Source organism: Muntiacus reevesi, chromosome 3 (genome assembly GCF_963930625.1).
Source record: "Muntiacus reevesi chromosome 3, mMunRee1.1, whole genome shotgun sequence".
Taxonomy (NCBI): domain Eukaryota; kingdom Metazoa; phylum Chordata; class Mammalia; order Artiodactyla; family Cervidae; genus Muntiacus; species Muntiacus reevesi.
Window position 1 is genome coordinate 164,715,334 of NC_089251.1, and position 21,714 is coordinate 164,737,047.

The window sequence follows — 21,714 nt, forward strand, 5'->3', positions numbered from 1 at the left end:
ATAAGAGCAGCTATTATAAATCCAAAATAAAACAGCTACTGCGATGATTGCTTAAGAGTAAATGTAAACAGGTACAAAAGTTAAAAGGAGAGAATCACAATCAAAGACAAACCAAACAGTGACCCAAACCCAAATGACAGGGTTGGGTGAGGTAAACCCCGAGGGGGAGCACGGCTGAGCACTTTGTTAAAAGGCTCTTAAGAGGGTGATGTTCAGACAAAGACGACGGAAAGGAGAGATCCCTTCTTTCCACATTCTTGAATCAGAAGGATGCAGACAGCAAGGTCTAAAGCACAGATGTTATCACAGGACGAGAGCAAAGGGCACCTGAGCTCAGACATCGGTCTGAGGCCCTATCTGAGTTCAACTTCTGCCTCGTGAACTCCATAACGCAGGCAGAAACGCTGATTGGATTTTCTGGGGACAAAGTTCGAGGAAATCAGTCACACAACAAAGAACAGAGTCCAGATTTGAACTCAAAGATCAGGAGAGGCTGGGGCAGAAAGAACACTGAGAAGAAATTCAGGAGCAGAGTGTAATGTCTGAGCAGCATCGGAACTGTCAGAAACCAACCAGAGAGGCTGGAACAAAGGAGACTAGGCTGATCTGGGGCCATGGGGAGAAAACCCGGAATCTGAGGGATCCATAAGGGAAGAAAAGAAAGATCCTCGGAGGGGATGAGACAGCCATCTTCAAACACCTGCAGCGCATACTGGCAGACAAAGAACAAACCCGCTTTGGGTGGCCCAGAGACAGGATAGGAACAAAAGTAGTGTGACTGTGACCGCGGCCGCCATCTGTCAGCTCACAAAACGAGCAGGCGCTGGGCACGGCTCCAAGCCCAGCCAACGTCCAGACGCCTCCAGGAAACGGGGGATCCGCAGAGGCGGGAAGGTACCTAAGGGCGCAGGAGGCGCCCACACCCCTCAGCCTCTCAGTGAAGGGGACCCGCTCATCCAAATAAAAACCTGTCTGTAAGTACTCTCGGGTTTCCCCTATGGCTCAGCTGGTAAAGAATCCGCCTGCAACGCAGGAAACCTGGGTTCGATCCCTGGGTTGGGACGATTTGCTGGAGAAGGGAAAGGCTACCCACACCGGTATTCTGGCCTCGAGAATTCCATGGACTGTATAGTCCATGGGGCCACAAAGAGCTGGACACGACTGAGCAACTTCACTTTCCCTGCACATCCTCGCAGCAGTGTTCTTCCTAGCAGCTGAAGGACAGAAACAGCCTGAACACCCGTGCACCGATGCCTGGGTACACAAGAGGCGGGCCACACACAGAGAAACAGTATCCGGCAAAAGAGGAGCGAAGAGCCGACGCCAGCAAAGCGCGGAGGAACTCTAGAAACCACAGCTCAGTGAAGAAAGTCGTTCGCTGGAGAGCATGAAGGGCATGATTCTGCTTGTATGAAACGTCCACAATAGGCAATCCCTACAGACAGACGGCAGACGGGTGACTGCCGCGGCTGGGGGAAGGGAAGCAGGGGCCAACCGCTCCCAGGCTGCGTTTTGTCGTGTGAATCACTGTGTTGCATGAATACATCATAGAACAGAGCGATTCGAGAAAGGAACCCACTGGCACCTTCATTCAACAGTCACGGCTGTTAAGAAGTAGCTGTTAAGACGAGGAAACAAAAGGCAGAAGTAACGGTGGCTCTGGGATCTGAACCCACTTCTGCTACCTGGTCTAAAACCTGCATTCTCGGTCACCATGCTGATTATTCTGACTCCCAACAAGTGGAGGCGACAAGGAGGCTCATCTCAGCTGGATGTGAGACAGGGAAGTCTAACCATCAGAGCTTCCCAGGTGGAGCTAGTGGTAAAGAACCTGTCTGCCAGTGCAGGAGACATAAGAAACAGGGGTTTGATCCCTGGGTCAGGAAGACCCTCTGGAGGAGGGCATGGCAACCCGCTGTAGTATTCTTGCCTGGAGAATCCCATGGACAGAGGAGCCTGGTGGGCTACAGTCCATAGGGTCACGGAGAGTCGGGCACGACTGAGTGACTCAGCACACACAACCATCAGAGCTGTGGGATTTGGGTCACAACTGAGAGCAGGAAACCACCCCCCCCACCAAGAGGTCAGCTGAGTCTAAGTCCACTCAGGCCTGGAGGAGGGGGCCCCGCCTTCCCCAGAGGGCACCCCCAGTACCTGCCAACTGCAAGGCTATTCTCGCTCTTAAGTCTCATGACACCACAGTCTTCCAACTCCACGCTGATTCTTTACGCTATTCTTCACTCCACGTATACTTAATAAACTGGTTTTTCTATAGTTTTTAGAATTGTACGTGTCTTACACCATCCAAAAATAACACGATTTCGATGCTGTGGTTTATTTCGGTCATCCCACAGAGAATGGGAGCTACGCAAATGAGCCATGGAAACTCGGTGGTCAGCTGGTGTACTTACGGTAAAGTTCATTTCCTTGATGGGCCGCTTCAGGTGTTCGAATCCCACAGTCACTGTATACTTAGTGTAATTCAGGTAGCTGAGGTGAGCCACGATGATTTCTGCACATTTCTGCAAATGCACAAGCAAGATCTGTGTCCTTAAAGCGAGCAAGACTCATTCTCCCCCAACTGACTCGTGAAGTGACCCATTCCAACCGCAGAGGATCAGCAGTGAGCATCTCCAGGGAGCTCGCCAGGAGCCCAGGGGAACTCAGATGCCAGCCAAGAGAAGTTCTTAGAAAGGAAGAACCAAATGGACATATTTAGAAACAAATAACGCATGATTTACAATCATTAGAACCTTTCTACTTCATAGGATTCAAAATAACACGTCACCTTGAGAATAGATTTCTGGTTGCTGACGGGCAGGAGAGGCATGAGAGAGCTGGACTGGGAGCCTGGGATTGGTAGAAGGAATGTTATTCGGGCTTCCCTGGTGGCTTAGATGTAAAGAATCTGCCTACAATGCAGGAGACTCGGGTTTAATCCCTGGGTCGGAAAGATTCCCCTGAAGAAGGAAACGGCCACCCACTCCAGTATTCTTGCCTGGAGAATCCCAAGGACAGAGGAGCCTGGTGGGCTACAGTCCAGGAGGTCACTATTATATATTGGATGGATCAACAACAAAGCCCTGCTGTGTGGCACAGGGAATTATAATCAATAACCTATGATAAACTATAATGGGGAAGAATACAAAAAAGGATACACATATGTACAGCTGAATCACTTTACTGTACAGCAGAAGTTAACACAACACTCTAAATCAACCATACTTTCGTAAACTTGAATGATAATATGTCACCTGAATGAAAAGGTTAGTTAATGCAACATGAACTCACATTTTCACAAATACACTAGTGCAGGAGGCACGCCAGTGAGGACACGACTCCTCAGAGCCCTCCGCCTGACCTTCCTTCCTCTGTGGCCCATCTCTGCAGTCTCTGTAGGATGCACGGGACGGATTACACGTTTCCCTTTTCTCCCCTGGCCTGTGGCTCCCACGCAGAGCCGCTGCGGTCTCCGTGGTGTGGCATGTGTACCCACAGACCGGCCAAGCCCCAAGCTTTCATCCTCTAGGATCAAGAACGGGCCTGCTCGGGTCTCCCCTGCGGATGTGGATGTGGACTCAGAGGCCAAGCCAGCCCGGGCCATGAGGAACACGCAGGCCACCCTGTGGTGCCTACTAGAGCCACGGCTCTGACTGGGGCTGAGTCACCTGCTGGTGAGCAAGGCTTCCCGAGCCCAAAACTTCCTGAAGAAGCGGGTGGGGCGGGGAGCTGCCCTGGGGGCAGGAGAGGAGGCAGAGGAGAGGAGGTGCGTGGTATCCGCAGGGTGGAGAAGGCGGCTGCTGGGCCGGTGGTCCTCGCGGCTCCCACACCCACCATCCCTCCTGTCTATCCAGCATGGCGGGGGGCGGGGGGACTCGGGCTCTCACACCAGCACTCACAGCACCAGCTCTCACTTCCTCGCCCACCTCCATCCTCACTGCTCTCTGCCAACCCCCAGGGAAGGCATGGCCCCCCAGCTTTACAGATGAGGAAGAGACAATTCAGAAACTGGCCCACTGTCCCCGCTAACACAGGGGACGAATGGAGAAGGAGGAAGGCTGGCTCCACAGGCCTCCCCAGGGGACCCAGGGCAGGGCCCGGGCTCAGCTGAGCAGCAGACTCTGCCTCGAGTACACGGGGCAGGGCGCATCATCAGCTTGGCCTCCAGGGGGCCCAGCCCACTCGGGCGCCGGTTCTGACCCATCTCAGGACTGTCCAGCAGACATCGACGCAGAAGGGCCGGAGCCAGCGGCTAGCCTCAGACAGGACCCCTCCCGTCTGAACGCCTTCTCACTGGGAAAGGCTCCCCAGCCTCCCACGTTACTACCGGGAGGTGTGCGTGGATGCCAAGGGCACGAGCTTCGGAACAAAAGCACCTGGGCTGAAGGCCCGGCGCTGCCGCTCACTCGCTACCTGTGTCGTCCTGGGCCAGGGTCCCGCCGGCTCTAGGCCTCGGTTCCTCCTTCTACAGAAGGGGGCTCTCATGCCAGTTCCCATGTGTGAGCCTGCTCCAGGAACGGAGTGAGACCATGTGGACGGCACCGCCACGGGGCCGCTTCCTGATGCTACAACCAGACGCGACCTCTGTGGGGCTCCCCGTGTTGTCCACGCCCCGCCTCGACCTGTCAGGTTCCGACAGGGCCTCCGTACCGCGGCAGGACCTGCTTCCCACTCTTCGTGTCTCGACGGAACACGGTGCCCCACGGTGAGGGCTCCTTTCCGGCTATGGGCCCTCCCCCTCCCACCCGGAGCCACACGCTGCACCTGGGGCGGATGCTCAACAAAGGCGGGCCGCTCCCGGCGAGGCCTGGCTCCCGGTGGCCCACGTGGGTCGGGACGTGCATCCCACAGCTGCAGACAACCCAAGGCCCGAGTGATTCAGACAGACCACGGACAGTGGCAGACCACCCTCATGTGAGGCAGGCAGCCATGCCAGACAGGCAGTGACACAGTACAATCAGGCACCAGGCTGTGTGCACGCGTGTGTGTATTGTGTACACACGTGTGTGCATTTCTCAGAACTCATAAGGTCTTGGTGCATGGGTTGGATGGGTCTTCCATGCCATCACTGGTGTGACTTAGTTTCCTTACCTAAGTAAGTAGCTCCACCTGCAGGAATGCAGCAAGATGATGCCATGGACTCACCTCTGCACACGTGAGTGTCCGCGTCCGATTGTGAACTTTGTTATGGATGAACTTGGTGGTCCCGTCCTGAGCTACACCATCAACCTTAACAGTCATGGTGAAGGTTGTCTGAATAGATGTTTCTACAGAAGGAAGAATCCCAGTGTTAGAGTTCACGAGGGGCGGTCACTCCAGCAGACGCGCCCGCCGGGCTGGCTGTGTGTCAGCCCAGGGAGGTCCCTCTGCGAGTCGGCAAAGCTGACACCCGCCAGCAAAGGCGAGCCCTCGGACCCACCGCCATCTTCCATCTCACAAAAGGCCAAGTTATTTCATGGCTGATTAAAGATCTATTTTTTATTTTCCCATATATGTTTTAATCTAACTTCATACCAAGATAAAAATAAGTTTCTTATTTTTCTGGTTATATAATCTCTTATTTTTCTGATCATATGCTCATTGTTAAAAAAACATCTAGGAACACAAATACAAAGATATACATAAAGTATTAAATGTATAATCCTACCACCAGAGAAACTATGATTTCATGTTTGGGTCCATGCTTCCAGACTGTCTTCTAGACACACAAATGTGGAGTGCTATCGGATTTTTTAATGCTTTTTAAAATGTTACACTATGTTTATACTATGCATTTTTTTCCCACTTAATCTACTGCAGTCATTGGGTTATCTTTCCAACTCTTTCAACCTAAGCACCTCTCTGAATCACAGCACGTAGAGAACGAGGTGGCGTGTCCTTTCGGTTCTCGGGGAGCTGCCCTGGGTGGACACAGTGAGGTCACCGCAGATGCTGGGTGCTTCGGACCGGATTTCTCCGCCTTTGCACCACAGGTGTTTTGAGGCCAGCTAATCCTTCACTGTGGGCAGTTAGTCCTGTGGTTGCAGGATGTGGAGCAGCATCTCTGGTCTCCACCCTCTGCTAACAGCCCCTGCCTCCCAGCTGTGACAGCCATAATGTCATGGTGTCCCCAGACACGGTCAAGTGTCCCTGGGAGACACTTGGTGCCCCTAGAGCACCAGGACCTAGTTCTCTCCCCCGAAGCCCCGGGAGGAGGCTGCCGCTGGAGCACCTACAGCATGCAGGCTTTGAGCCAGGCTGCCCAGCAGCCCTGGGTGAGACCTGGCACCCGGAGCATGACCAGTAGCCCTGAGGGCCTCCTGGAGCTTCCTGAGGGAGGCACCGTCACTTGCCCTGGAGGACATTTAGGTGGTTTCCAACTTGCTGGTATTAGAAAGAATAATCACCATCATTATAATTCATCTTTGAGCAGTTGCTAGAAGATTTTAAAGTTCTTTGAACCTTTTAAAAAAAATCATTCTAAAGTGTCAGGCTTCATACCTTTTGATTGATCCAACTCGACAACACACGTCAGCCATAGCTGCTGATTATATGTAGACAGTGGTTTGGAAAATATTTGAATTGGCTTTAGCTGAGGCAGAAAGAAAGAAAAGTCAAATAATCCAGGTGACTTTTTCAGCTGAGTCTCCAAATGCTTCATCTTAATATACAACATTCAAATTTGCACAAAAGGTTGGAATGTTAGCTCTGGAAACAGAAACATGTAGTTTTTCCTTTAGACAATATAAGTGAAATTCTGCCTTCCAGAAAAAGGAAGGACTAACTTTCTTCTGCAATTCACTTCGGACTCTCACGACAACTTTTAAGCAGGTGGTTTCTACCCCCTATTAAGTAATAGACCTACTTAAATAATAAGAAAAGGCCTCCTTGGAGAAGAAAAAAAAAGATTAAAATGCATAGGATGATACAAATAATAAAATAATGGATACCAATGAATATTTTCATATTCACAAGAATCATTTTTTTTTTAGTACCAATATGCCAGGTGTGTCACTGACGTCTGTTATTTTCAGATTTAATGGCCCTGGGCAGAAAAATTAGAGGGGACCATATTGCCAAACAGTGAGCAATTTTATTTTCTTGGGCTCCAAAATCACTGCAGATGGTGACTGCAGCCATGAAATTAAAAGACACTTGCTCCTTGGAAGAAAAGCTATGATAAACGTAGACAACATATTAAAAAGCAGAGACATCACTTCGTCTACAAAGGTCCACCTAGTCAAAGCTATGGTTTTTCCAGCAGTTGTGTATGGATGTGAGAGTTGGACCATAAGGAAGGCTGAGCGCCGAAGAATTGATGCTTTCGAACTGTGGTGCTGGAGAAGACTCTTGAGAGTCCCTTGGACTGCAAGGAGATCAAACCAGTCAATCCTAGAGAAAATCAACCCTGAATATTCATTGGAAGGACAGGTGCTACAGCTGAAGCTCCAATACTTTGGCTCCTCAGCAAAGAGCTGACTCACTGGAAAAGACCTGGATGATGGAAAAGACTAAAGGCAGGTGGAGTAGGGGACAACAGAGGGTGAGATGGTTGGATGGCATCACCGACTCAATGGACATGAGTTTGAGCAAGCTCTGGGAGTTGGTGATGGACGGGGAAGGCTGGAGTGCTGCAGTCCATGGGCTCGCAAAGAGTTGGATATGACTGAGCGACTGAACTGAACTGAAGGATATTTGAATGAAAAGTATGAAGAAAATTCCAATAAAGATTAAAAAAAAAAAAAAAAAAAGATTTCCACACGGGAGCAATCAGGATGAGCTAACCAGCCATTGGAAATGAACTGCTGCTCCCTTAGAGGTAATACCACCATCCTTTCTCAGCACTGAGGCCACAATTACAGCAGAAAAGATAATTTTAGCAAATTAGGACCCAGAGGCCAGCAGCTGAAGGTGGAGTAAGAAATATGTATTGCCTGAGAAGCAAGTGGCAGGGCAAGGGGGAGGTTGATTTTAATGGTCCTCTAAGTAGGACCATTTCTTAGTGACCCAGAAATTTACAGGGCCCACCAGCTGCCACTTAGACCCAATCTTACCTTTTTGCTATTATTTAGTGAAAAATTAGCTGCAGAAGTCTGGATCACTTTGGGCCCTAAAGCGTAACAGAGAAAGAAAAAGCAGGTTATAACTATATTGATAATTCATCTATTGATGTTTTTCAAATGCCAAGAAAGTTTCATATATTATACAGAGGTAGTCTTTTTCCTGGTCTGTCTTTGGAGGCTTTATACACACACACATATATACACGAATACACATACCTATGTATGTAAAATATATAAACATGAACACAGACATACAACATCTACTTTGCTGCACACAATGACCTCCCAACTCAGGCGAACAGAACGTGACACCCCATGACACACACGACTTCCACGGGATTCTGTGTGCAGTTCCCCTCTCCCCCTCCCCTGCTCTCTGGGAAGGCTCTCTCTGCAGTGTGTGGATTTAAGACAGCACCAATGACACAGATATCGTGTACATACTTTGTGTAAAGACTTCTGCTAAAAAATCATACACCTTGATCCATTCACCCAATTAATCTAGTCTTCCAAAAATATTGAGGATTTTAAGAAGGCATGATATATACTAATATAGTCTCAAGGCTTTTACCGAAATAACAGAGAATCAAGCTTCAAAGAATCTTACGCCGTGATGTTTCAGAGGTTTTTGGCCTTAAAAGAAGTCGTCAAAGGAAACCCTGTGAACCTGATCCCATTCAGAACCGGATTTGTGCTGTAGCAAACCCCTGGCAGCCTGCTGGTGTTCCGGGCCGTCCTGTGGCCACGCCCAGCCTGCTGCCAACCACCCTCTGCTTGGAGCCGGAGATGCCCGAGTTAAGAACTCAACCAGGGCAGGAGCACTCCTGTGGGGTGTGTCCACGCAGGCTGAGCGAGACAGGAAGGAGGCTGGGCTCCACAGACAGGCTCATTTCAAACCGACTCACAATCCGAGTGCGCTCCTGCCCCAGGAAGTAGGGCAGTCTGTCTCTCAGGAAGGGTTAAGAACTGGGAGTCAGGAGGTCTCGACTTGAGTCTCAGCTAAAGACTCTCTGAATCTCATTCCCTCATCTGCAAAGCCCAATGGCTCCTCAGACGCTCCTAACTCTGAAGTCCTGATGGCCTCATTCTAGAAAGTTTCTTTGGCGCTAGTGGTACAGAACCTGCCTGCCAATGCAGGAGACGCAAGAGACAGAGGTTTGATCCTTGTATCAGGAAGACCTCCTGGAGAAGCAACTGGCAACCCACTGCAGTATTCCTGCCCGGAAAATTCTATGGACAGAGGAGCCTGGTGGACTCTGGCCCATGGGATCGCTACGAGTTGAACATGAGTGACTGAGTGCATGCATCAATAGAGAGTCACTGGGAGCAGAGGGCTTGTGATGGCGATTTTGTATTTCCACTCGGCTGGGTCCATGGTGCCCAGATACCTGGTGAAACATTACTTGGGGTGTGTCTGTGAGGGCGTTTCTGGATGAGACCACCTTCTGAATCAGCAGGCTAAGTAAAGCGGGCCCCCCTCCCAGTATGGGTGGGCCTTGTCCAAATCGGTGAAGGCCCAGACACAGCAGAAGCAGAGTCAGGGAGGATTCGCTCTCTTCTCCTCTGTCCTCAAGCTGGTAACACGAGTCCTCACCCCTCTTCAGACACAGGAACTGCATTGTCAGCTCTCCTGGGCCTCCAGCTTGCCGACTGCCCACTGTGGAAGCTCTCCGCCCCCACAGTCACGAGAGCCGAGGCCTCATGATAAAGTATCCTCTCTCATCTCCCCCCCGCCGTCTGCAGCTCCCATCGGTTCAGTTTCTCTGGGGAACCCTGACTCACACAGATTCTGGTACCGAGAATGGTACTGTAGGATCAGTGGGGGAAGGGTGAGTTTTCTACACTGGCTCTGGGGGTTCTGGAAGTGATTCTCTAATCTGATTAAAGATCCTAACGACTATATGTCCCGTAGTAAAATGAGCACTGATGGTTCAGGAACATATGCAAAGTATTTTCATTAGATACTCCTAATCAACCATTTACTACAAGGAGCAAGGAGTTAAGCGACTCTGTTTAGGGATACTTCAGAACATTCTTGGAAAACTTACATAATGCGGATGGCAGGCTGCTCCTAATGTCACTGGACAAGGTGGCGAGAGGCAAGGAAGAGCTCAGGGACTTGAATTCTCAGCTCAAGCGCCGCACACGTGATTTGAAAGTGCCTGTGTGGGCCCCGATGGAGACCCTTACTTCCTACGGCCACAGGGCTGAGACTTCTGAAGATCACACCGGAATCTCCTCCTGCGACTGGCTGAATTACAACCCAGCTGAGCGTCCAGCCTCGCAGGGAGCCACGCTGCTGAAGTGACCGCGCTGACCGGGAGCGAACAGGAGCTTGTTCCGGGGACACGCGGGGGGGGTCCTGATGAAGCTGGGCACACTAAATTCCCACAAGTCCTTTCCCAGTGAGACGCTCTCCCCACTCCCCTTGGAAGGGGCCTTCCCGCTACTCATGACAGACCAGCCTTGCCCCACCTAAGCAATCAGGGACGGCTCCTCAGAGGCAGCGCAGGACCACAAGGCTTCTCCGCATGATCCACCCTCTTCAGCTCTAGACCTGTAACTAGGCTCACATCCCAGCAGGCCCCAGAGGGGAAGCACAGGACCCGTGAGGATGCATGCTACATGCCTGAAGAACGACCTGAGCCTCCTGATTTATGCAGACAGAAACCCAGGGAACACGGTGTGTGATGATGGTGGAAGGAACGTGAAGCCCTCTCAGGCCCATCAGAAGGATACGGGTTCACCAAGCAGAGATTCTGCACTGAAAAGCTGTAGCTCAGGGAGACAGAAAGGGCTCCCGGGGTTTGGCTGGATGGTTGGCTAAAACAAAGACCCTAAGGTGGTTCCAGTGAATGAATCAGAGATGCTGTACCTGCCCAGGTTTAGTGTATGGGGTGGGGGGGTCACAGACTTAGGGAGTGGGACTGCTAGGGTGGATTTGTCATTTAAGACCTACTGGGAGAGTCCAGAAGACACGCCTTTCACTACTGCTGTGAGAAATGTATTTGTGAGGGGAGCCCCGAGCATCCTTCACGTGCTCTATGATTGTCCTGCTCTGCAGGCCGGGCCTTACCATGGGAACTACGGCCCCCAAGCTGGGAAACAAGATGCAGGGGCAGGAGCTGGATCCCAGGGGCGGCAGGGGCCACGAGGTGACACCAACTGCCAAAGGCATGGTGGGCGTGCTCACCGTGATGGACGGCAGAATCACGGCAGTCAGACAATCTGATTCCCACAGACCTACGGCGTTAGCTAACGGATCATGGTGGTCCCAGACGTGAAATACACAGGAAGCCTAACAAATCCTTACTTGATCTGCATAAGCAGGAAAGTTCAAGTCAAGTGTACGAAAGTCTAACATATGTCATAAAAATAGAGAGCCATAACCCATCAGTAGTTTCCAAATACGAGCCAGTTTGCAGACCCAAAGGCCCTTGAACAAAGGGAAGGTTGGGTCCCCTTACGAAAGCACCCTGGTACACTGCCAAACACTTGCACTGTCAGTCATTCTCCCAGAGGAGAGAATGACTGGTCTTCCACCAGGACAAGTGCACTGAAGAAAACCAGATGATTACTTTGGGGAACTGCTGGACACTGGCTCTGAACTGATGCTGATTTTAAGAGGCTCAAAACTCCACTGCGGTCCACCAGAGTAGGGACCTATGAGGCCAGGTGATCAACGGGGTTTCAGCTCAGGTATGCGTCACAGTGGGCCCAGCGGGTCCCCAAACCCATCCTACAGTTAATCTCCCAGTTCTGGAATCCATAAATTGAATAGATAAACCCAGCAACTGTCAGAGCCTGCATACTGCCCCCCCCCCCCCCCCCCCGCCTCCATGGTTACCTCTGTCCCATGCTCACCACTCTCACCCCTCCTCCAGAATCTGCTGCACTGGAACCGGTTACATGGCCCGTCCCCTCCATCACACAGCATGTTCTGGATTCCCCAATGCCCAGGGCAGGTTCTGGAGCACAACAGACTCTTCCAACACACAGAACATGGGCAAGGCTGCCCAGTGCTGCCAAGCTGAGCATAGGCCTTGGCTGCTGTGAAGGGCAAGACCAGGGTCACCCCTCTGTGCATCACCCTCCGTGATGGGGTCATCAGGGGCTGAGAGCAAGTGGGTACAGCTAAGCTGAGCTGAATGGCACTGCACCAAGGTAACTGTAAATGCTAAGAAGGTCAAAAACTGCTCCTCATCTCAGGGAACATTCCCAAATTTACTCTATGAAGACACCATCATCCTGATACCAAAACCAGACAAAGAAACTATCAAAAAAGAAAATTACAGGCCAGTATGTTTGATGAATATAGACAGAAAAATTCTCAAAAAAATATTAACAAACCAAATCCAACAGCATAAAAAAAAAGCTCATACTCCATGACCAATTGGGATTCATCCTAGCATCACAAAAATGGTTCAACACACACAATGTGATAACATCATATCAACAAAAGATAAAATCCACATGATCATCTCAACAGATGTGGAAAAAGCATTTGATAAAACTCATCTACTCATGATAAAAACTCATCAAAGTGGGTAAAGAGGGAACCTACCTCAACATAATAAAAGCTATTTATGATAAACCCACAGTCAACATAAAACTCAATGGTAAAACACAGAAAGCCTTCCTGCTAAAATTTGGAACAAGACAAGGATGCCCACTCTTACCACTTCTATTCAACACTGGATTAGAAGTCCTAGCAACAGCAATTGGACAAGAAAAACAAAACTTCTCCAAATTGGAAAAGAAGAGGTAAAACTGTCATTGTAAAATGTCATTATACAGAGATGACATAATGTTATACATAGAAAACCCTAAGGATTGCACATAAAAACTAATAGAACTGATAAACAAATTCAGCAAGGTAGCAGGATACAAGATTAACATACAGAAATAAGTTGCATTTATTTACATTATCAATGAAATATTAAAAAGGGAAAGTTAAAAAAAAATCCCTTTTAAAATCACATCAAAAAAATAAAATACTTAGGAATAAACTTGGCCAAGGAAGTGAAAGACTTGTATACTGAGAATTATAAACATTGGTAAAGGAAACTGAAGATGATTTAAAGAAATGGAAAAATATCCTATGGTTGTAGATTGGAAAAATATTGTCAAAATGGCCATACTAATCAAAGCAATCTACTGATTTAATGCTATCTCTATCAAATTACCAGTAACAATTTTCAAGGAACTAAAACAAATAATCCTAAAATTTATAGAGAACCATAAAAAACCTAGAACTGCCAAAGCAATCCCAAGGAAAAAGAACAAAGCTGGAGGCATAACCCTCCCAGACTTCAGACAATACTATAAAATTAGAGTAATCAAAACAGTGTGGTATTGACACAAAAACAGACATATGAATCAATGGAACAGAGTAAAGAGCCCACAAATAAACCCAGACACCTGCTGTCAATGACCTCTGACAAGGGAGGCAAGTATGAATATACAATGGAGAAAGGACAGTCTCCTCAGCAAGTGGTGCTGGGAAAGTGGAGAGTTGCATATAAATCAGTGAAGTTGGAACACATCCTCACATCCTACACAAAAATAAACTCAAAATGAATTAAAATTTTAAATATAAGACATGATACCATAAAATTTCTAGAAGAGAATAAGCAAAACATTCTCTGACAAAATAAATAAATAACTAAATAAAAACAGAAAAAAGAAAAAAAAAACATTCTCTGACATAAATCGTAGTGATGTTTTCTTAGGTCAGTCTCCCAAGGCACTAGAAACAAAAGCAAAAATAAACAAAAGGGATCAAATCAAACTTACAAGTTTTTGCATAACAAAGGAAACTGCAAACAAAATGAAAAGACAACCTATGAACTGAGAGAAAATATTTGCAAATTACCTGACTGACAAGGTCTTAATTTCCAAAATATACAAGGAGTTCATACAACTCAATTAAAAAAAAAAAACCAATCCAAACAAAAAATGGGCAGAAGATCTAAACAGACATTTCTCCAAAGAAGACATAAAAGGTCTAAGTCACTCAGTCGTGTCTGACTCTCTGCGATTCCATGGACTGTAGCCCGCCAGGCTCCTCTGTCCATGGAATTCTCCAGGCAAGAATACTGGAGTGGGTAGCCATTCCCTTCTCCAGGGGATCTTCCTGACCCAAGGATCAAACCTGGGTATTCTGCATTGTGGGCAGATTCTTTACCATCTGAGCCACAGGGAAGCCCAAAAAAGACATACAGATGGCTGACAGGCCCAGGCAAAGGTGCTCAACATTGCTAATTACTAGACAAATGAAAATCAAAACTACAATGATGTCCCACTTCACACTGGTTAGAATGGCCGGCATTAGAACATCTACAAGTAATGCTGGAGAGGGTGTGGAGAAAAGGGAACCCTCCTACACTGTGGGTGGGAATGTAAATTCATATGGAGAACAGTACAGAGGTTTCTCAAAAGACTAAATATAGAGTTGCTATATGACCCAGCGCAATCCCACTCTTGTGCTAATATTGGGACAAAACTATCATGCAAAAAGATACACACACCTCTATTTACAATAGCCAGGCATGCAAACAACCTAAATGCGCAGCAACAGATGAATGGATAAAGATGTGGTACATATCTACAACTGAATACTACTCAGCCACAAAAAAGAACGAAATGATGTCGTGTGCAGCTACATGGATGGACCTAGAGATAATCATACTGAGTGAAGTAAATCAGAAAGAGACCGTACAATTTCACTTTTATGTGGACTCTAAAACATGACACAAACTCATTTACAAACAGAAACAGAGTCACAGATACAGAGAACAGACTTGAGGTGGCCGAGGCGGGGAGGAGAGGCATGAGCGAGTCGGGTTGGAAGTTTGGGGTCAGCAGAGGCAAATTATAACACACAGGATAGACAAACAAGGTCCTACTATATAGCACGTGGAACTATATTCAACGTCTTGTGATAAACCATTAGGGAGAAGAACATGAAAAAGAATACATATATATATGCATAGCCAAATCACTTTCCTGAACAGCAGAAACTCACTCAACGTTATAAATCAATTATAGTTCCAAAAAAAAAACCGCTCCTCACCTCTGATCCCAACAAAGACGGTCAGGCCGAAGCAGACGAAGAAGACAACGAACACCAGGACGAAGTGATGCTTGGAGAGCGTGTAGAGCCGCATGGGCGCCAGCCTGCGGGGAGAAGCCGGGGTGAGGGGTGGCAGGGTGAGGGCCTCCCCCACCACCTGGGAGCCCTAGACCAGGCGACCTGGCTCACCAAACTGTCCCGATAACCTCAGTGATCACGGCCAGGCTGGGGGCCATTCGGTGTGTTCTGGGCCCAGCAGGGCATGGGGGAGGGTCCCTGCCACCCGAGCTGCAGGGCCCCCAGGCAAACCCCACCCTCATGGGGGGAGGATATATCTCGAAGTCCACTCAGGGCAGGCGGACCAGGTCACAGACACAGGAGGCTGACCTCCTCCACTCCCCTACCTCCAGCAGCCAGAGCCAAGCCCAGGCCAGGAGGCCCTAACTCCTCACATGGGGACTATCAGCCGCCAGGATCAAGCCTGGACCGGCGCAGGGACCACCTACCGGGTGGTTCCAGGCGCCCCCAGCATCACGTGTCTACCTTATCTTCCAGCCAGCCCCCGGCTACGGGCTTCCTGTCCAGGGTCCCTCTCAGGCTGACACCCCTCGCTGACCTCACCCATAAGGGTGAAGCTTGGCCTGGCCTTCGCTGTGGGGTCTGGGTTTGAAGCGACTTGGCAAGCCGCCCACAGGTGTCTGTGATTTACGCCAACAGGAAAGCTGTCCCATCCTGAGGGTCCGTCCTAATACTCATTCCTTTAGCGCCTCTTATTCATCCCTCCTTTCTTCTTCTGTCACAAACAAACGGTGGTGTGAAAGGTCATCATGTCTCTCTCTTTTTTTAATTTATTACTTTACTTTACAATATTGTATTGGTTTTACCATACATTGACTTGAATCCTCCATGAGTGTACATGTGTCCCCCATCCTGAAGCCCCCCTTTCATCTCTCTCCCCATCCCATCCCTCTGGGTCATCCCAGTGCACCAGCCCTCAGCACCCTGTCTCATGCATCGAACCTGGACTGGTGATTCGTTTCACATGTGATAATATACATGTTTCAATGCCATTTTCCCATAAGATCCTGCCCTTGCCCTCTCTCAGAGTCCAAAAGACTGTTCAATACATCTGTGTCTCTTTTGCTGTCTCGCATACAGGGTTATCGTTACCATCTTTCTAAATTCCATATATATGCGTTAGTATACTGTATTGGTGTTTTTCTTTCTGGCTTACTTCACTCTGTATTATAGGCTCCAGTTTCATCCACCTCATTAGAACTGATTCAAATGTACTCTTTTTAATGGCTGAGTAATATTCCATGGTGTATATGTACCACAGCTTTCTTATCCACTCGTCTGCTGATGGGCATCTAGGCTGCTTCCATGTCCTGGCTATTATAAACAGTGCTGCGATGAACATTGGGGTGCACGTGTCTCTTTCAGATCTGGTTTCCTCAATGTGTATGCCCAGGAGTGGGAATGCTGGGTCATATGGCAGTTCTATTTCCAGTTTTTTAAGAAATCTCCACGTTGTTCTCCATAGTGGCTGTACTAGTTTGCATTCCCACCAACAGTGTAAGAGGGTTTCCTTTTCTCCACAACCTCTCCAGCATTTATTGCTTGTAGACTTTTGGATAGCAGCCATTCTGACTGGTGTGAAGTGGTATCTCATTGTGGTTTTGATTTGCATTTCTCTGATAATGAGTGATATTGAGCATCTTTTCATGTGTTTGTTAGCCATCTGTATGTCTTCTTTGGAGAAATGTCTGTTTAGTTTTTTGGCCCACTTTTTGATTGCATCTTTTATTTTTCTGGAACTGAGGTGCAGGAGTTGCTTGTATATTTTTGAGATTAATTCTTTGTCCATAGCTTCATTTGCTATTATTTCCTCCCATTCTGAAGGCTGTCTTTTCACCTTGCTTATAGTTTCCTTTGTTGTGCAGAAGCTTTTAATTTTAATTAGGTACCATTTGTTTATTTTTGCTTTTATTTCCAATATTCTGGGAGGTGGGTCATAGAGGATCCTTCTGTGGTTTATGTCGGAGAGTGTTTTGCCTATGTTTTCCTCTAGGAGTTTAACAGTTTCTGATCTTACATTTAGATCTTTAATCCATTTTGAGTTTATTTTTTGTGTATGGATTTAGAAAGTGTTCTAGTTTCATTCTTTTACAAGTGGTTGACCAGTTTTCCCAGCACCACTTGTTAAAGAGATTGTCTTTTCTCCATTGCATATTCTTGCCTCCTTTGTCAAAGATAAGGTGTCCAGAGGTGCATGAATTTATCTCTGGGATTTCTATTCTGTTCCATTGATCTATATCTCTGTCTTTGTGCCAGTACCATACTGTCTTGATGACTGTGGCTTTGTAGTAGAGCCTGAAGTCAGGCAGGTTGAGTCCTCCAGTTCCACTCTTCTTTCTCAAGATTGCTTTGGCTATTCGAGGTTTTTTGTATTTCCATACAAATTGTGAAATTATTTGTTCTAGTTCTCTGAAAAATACCGTTGGTAGCCTGATGGGGATTGCATTGAATCTACAGATTGTTTTGCGTAGTATACTCATTTTCACTATATTGATTCTTCTGATCCATGAACACAGTATATTTCTCCATCTATTTGTGTCCTCTTTGATTTCTTTCACCAGTGTTTTATAGTTTTCTATATATAGGTCTTTTGTTTCTTTAGGTAGATATATTCGTAACTATTTTATTTTTGTTGTTGGTGCAATGGTGAATGGAATTGTTTCCTTAATTTCTCTTTCTGTTTTCTCATTGTTAGTGTATAGGAATGCAAGGGATTTCTGTGTTAACTTTATATCCTGCAACTTTACTATATTCATTGATTAGCTATAGTAATTTTCTGGTGGAGTCTTTAGGGTTTTCTATGTAGAGGATCATGTCATCTGCAAACAGTGAGAGTTTTACTTCTTCTTTTCCAATCTGGATTCCTGTTATTTCCTTTCCTGCTCTGATTGCTGTGGCCAAAACTTCCAAAACTATGTTGCATCATGTCTCTTCTAGAACTCCCTACATCAGGGGTTGGCCAACTGAAGAGTCTGTGAAAGACGGGACTTAAATACTCGGGGCATGACAGGCTCCGAGGACCCTGACCCAAAGGGGAGGCTGCCCCCCACCCCGAGACCCTGAAGCCCGGAGAGATCAGAGCCTCTGGGGTTTTCCGTTTTGCTTTGCTTCCGCTGTTCTTTTTATGGCCCACCGTTTCCTGGCCCGAGGAGCTGAGGAAGCAGGAAGGAATTTCTCATGCCTTCAAGGCAGGCCAGTTGATGACACCCCCCCCCCCCCGGAGGAGGAGACTCAGGCTCTGAACAAGGAAAGGAGGGAAGGTTGTTTGCTCTTTATCAAGTTCACAGTTGTGAGCACACACACCCCCTCTCCCTTGCAGGCCCAAGGCCACAGCTGGCCGGGAACGCGTCTGGGCGGCCTCCCAGGGCAAAGGGACCCGAGTCCCTCTGACACAGCTCTGCTGACACAGAGTCAGCACTCTCCTGTGGGGCCTGCCAGGCCTGTGGGAGTGAACTTTCAGATGGGGTGGCCAGCAAAGAAATGAAGGAACAGGTGTCTTCCCATCTGGGACTCGGGTCTGAAGGCTGAACCACAAACAACCCCGGTGGGTGTGGGAAGTGAGAGCTTGTGAACTAAGTGGCCTGATCCCAACTCAACTTTGGGATCCTAAGGATAATAAGAGGCCTGAAAGCCTTACACTAATAGAGCCAGACACAAGCTCAGCGAGGAAGTCCTTGGATTTGCAGGTGGGGAAACCGAGAGATGGCAGATTCTTGCCCGAGATGCCACAGCTCTGCCCTCGGCAGTCCTGACGGTCTCCTGGGTCACATGCACCACCCCACCCCGCCCCGCCTAGCGAGAGGCCTCAGCGCACCCTGCAGAGGGAAGACTTCATTGCAGGTGCACTTGGCATTCACACACTCATGTGTGTGCGCTCAGTCACTCAGTCGTGTCTGACTCTTTGCAATCCCATGGACTGCAGCCCACCAGGCTCCTCTGTCCATGGAATTCTCCAGGGAAGAATACTGGAGGGGATTGCCATGCCCTCCTCCAGGGGATCTTCCCGACCCAGGGATCAAATTCACATCTCTTATATCTCCTGCATTGGTAGGCGGATTTTTTACCACTAGCGCCACCTGGGAAGCCCTCCATGCTCATAATAGTGCACAAAGCTACATGGACTGGATGATGGGGGACGTGAAGACATGCTCAGATGTTAACACGACCGCCCCAGTGGGGACTGGAGGTCTGACAAACATGCTGGATGGTGACACACAGGGAGCCTGGCGGAGGGTGTGCAGAAACACCCTGCACTGTCTTCAACACTCTTCTGTATGCCTGAAGTTTTTTAAAGAATTACATAAAGTCACCCATGGCATACACACCCCCCTCACCCCCGCCCGCTGCCCTCAGGGACTCTGAGGGCCCCAAGGGCCTTCCAGCAGCTCAGAATAGATGACCTCTAAGCAGAGGAAAACAAAATAAGAATAGTTATATTTAATGCTTGATTTTTAAAGCATATCATCAATAAGACGCATTATCGGTGATTTACTATAAAAACACAGCTCCTCAGCAGGTGAGAAGGCTGAAGTGCCTGCAGTACACAGACCACTGTGGGTTTGCTTCCAATTTCCTCCTTGGAGACTCAGTATAGATTTGCCGTTTCCCTTTCCACTTCAATCCAATTTATTAGCTATTTTCCTAGCTCGGCAATCAAGTCTCACCCACCCAGACAGAAAAAAGACACGGAGGAGGCAAAATAAGCCCCCAGGGTGAGCGAATGGCACTGCACAACCAGCCCAGCTGACCTGGGTTTGCAAGGAACGGGTTGGGCTCCAGGCCTCACGTCTCTCTGCTCCCCACTTCCCCTGTGGCAGGACCTCACCTCACGCTGCAGGGATGTGACGGCTCTGGTGTCCTGGGCCGGGGGATATTGCCCAGACCAAGGACAAGCTGATGACGTGCCCCCCTCCACCAGCCTGCTCACCATGTGCCCCTGAACACTTTGAAGCAGCTCACCCAGAACCCGGAGACTCCTGACACGCTGGGGACGGCCCGCCGGCCTGCACTGCTGACCACAGTCCAGAGAACTCCAAGACGCCACCACGAGGTGGGAGAAACACGGGGTGAGGAGTTAGGTGACCCGCCCGGACCACCGCCCCCTGAAGACACCCAGCATCTCCGGCTCTGTGCCTCCGGGCATCCTGCCCTGACCAGGCACCCAAGGGTCCCTCTGCCCATCCCACCTCCCTGCTGAACTGCCCACACGTCCCTGCAGCCAAGTTAAAGCCTAAACCTGCCACAGCCGGGCACGAACCAATGAGCAGACGGCCCACAGTCCTGTGACCAGGCCACCAGCGGGTGGGTCTCTGCTTAGAGGGCAGAAAGCGGTGCAGAAAAGAAGAAAACAGATAAGGCCTCAGACCCTCCTGCTCCACGGTTGCCCACCCTCTTCTGGAAACTCTCGGGCCCGGATTCAGGACCCCACGCTGCGGACCCCTGGGCGCCCGCCACGGATCTCCTGCTTTCTCTCTGATAGTCCTCCTGCCCCTGGGATGGTCCCCAACCTCCTGCCTGCCCTGGAACCCACTCAGGAACTATGGCTCCCAAAACATCTTGGAAGTCCTACATCACTTCACAATCAAGAGGTCTGAAATTGAACCAATGAAAAAAACTAAAATAGCATCACGGAAAACGGCTTCTACAGCCAGTTTCCTGCCTCCCGCCTTTCTCCAGCCCCACATCCGGAAGCCCTGGGGTCACCTCGCCGCCTGTCTCTCCTTCATCCCACACCTCTGGCCCGGAAGAGGTTCATCCTGCACAGCCGGCCCGGAAGAGGTGATGCCTTGCTTCCTCCTGCTCCTCTCTGCTCCCTGCATGCCAACCTCGCAGTCCAGGCCCTCGTCCCCTCCCACATGAGCCCCCAACAGTCTTCCCGGTGCGTCTTCCTCTGCGGGTATCACAGCACCGTTAACATGCTACCCCTGCACAGAAGGCCTATGTGGCTCCCACAGCCAACTCGACTGTTTAAACTCCTTGTTATGGCTTTCGAGGGTCCCCCCCAATCCTTCCCTAAATTCCTACCACCCTGCATGTATCCTACAAGAATTACTACCTCCCTTAGTCATCATAGCTGCTTTCTGAGGTAGGGACTATTAACAGTCCCATTTCACAGATGAGAACGCTCAGGCTGAGGCAGGTAACTTGCCCTGGATCTCAACGCAGAAAGAGAAAGTCAAAGTCGCTCAGTCGTGTCCAACTCTTTGTGACCCCATGGAATTCTCCAGGCCAGAATATTGGAGTGGGCAGCCTCTTCCTTCTCCAGGGGATCTTCCCAAGCCTGGGATCGAACCCAGGTCTCCTGCAATGCAGGCAGATTCTTTACCAAGCAGAGGCAGAGTTCAAACACAAGCGTCAGACTCCAGGATTTAGGACTTAAGTTCTATAAAGCTTCCCAATGAGGTCAAGCCAGACGCCAGACGAGCCCATTCATGTACTGCTCTCCCAATCTGAAATGCTTCTTTTCTCCCTGCTATCCGAATCTGACCCAGCATTCACGGTTCACCTCTGTGTCCCACC

General features: G+C 49.0%; 1 protein-coding gene across 1 annotated transcript in view; it reads right to left on the reverse strand.

The window, feature by feature from the left end:
* The window catches only part of TMEM181 (transmembrane protein 181), a 49,395-nt gene that overhangs the window by 18,560 nt on the left and 9,121 nt on the right, over positions 1 to 21,714 (reverse strand). Inside the window, exons 2-6 of the mRNA XM_065931058.1 lie at positions 15,118 to 15,221; positions 8,034 to 8,089; positions 6,481 to 6,571; positions 5,146 to 5,267; positions 2,412 to 2,522 (exon numbers count right to left, since the gene is read on the reverse strand). Of these exons, the coding sequence (XP_065787130.1) occupies positions 2,412 to 2,522; positions 5,146 to 5,267; positions 6,481 to 6,571; positions 8,034 to 8,089; positions 15,118 to 15,221 (484 nt within the window). The remainder of the gene's footprint in view (positions 1 to 2,411; positions 2,523 to 5,145; positions 5,268 to 6,480; positions 6,572 to 8,033; positions 8,090 to 15,117; positions 15,222 to 21,714) is intronic.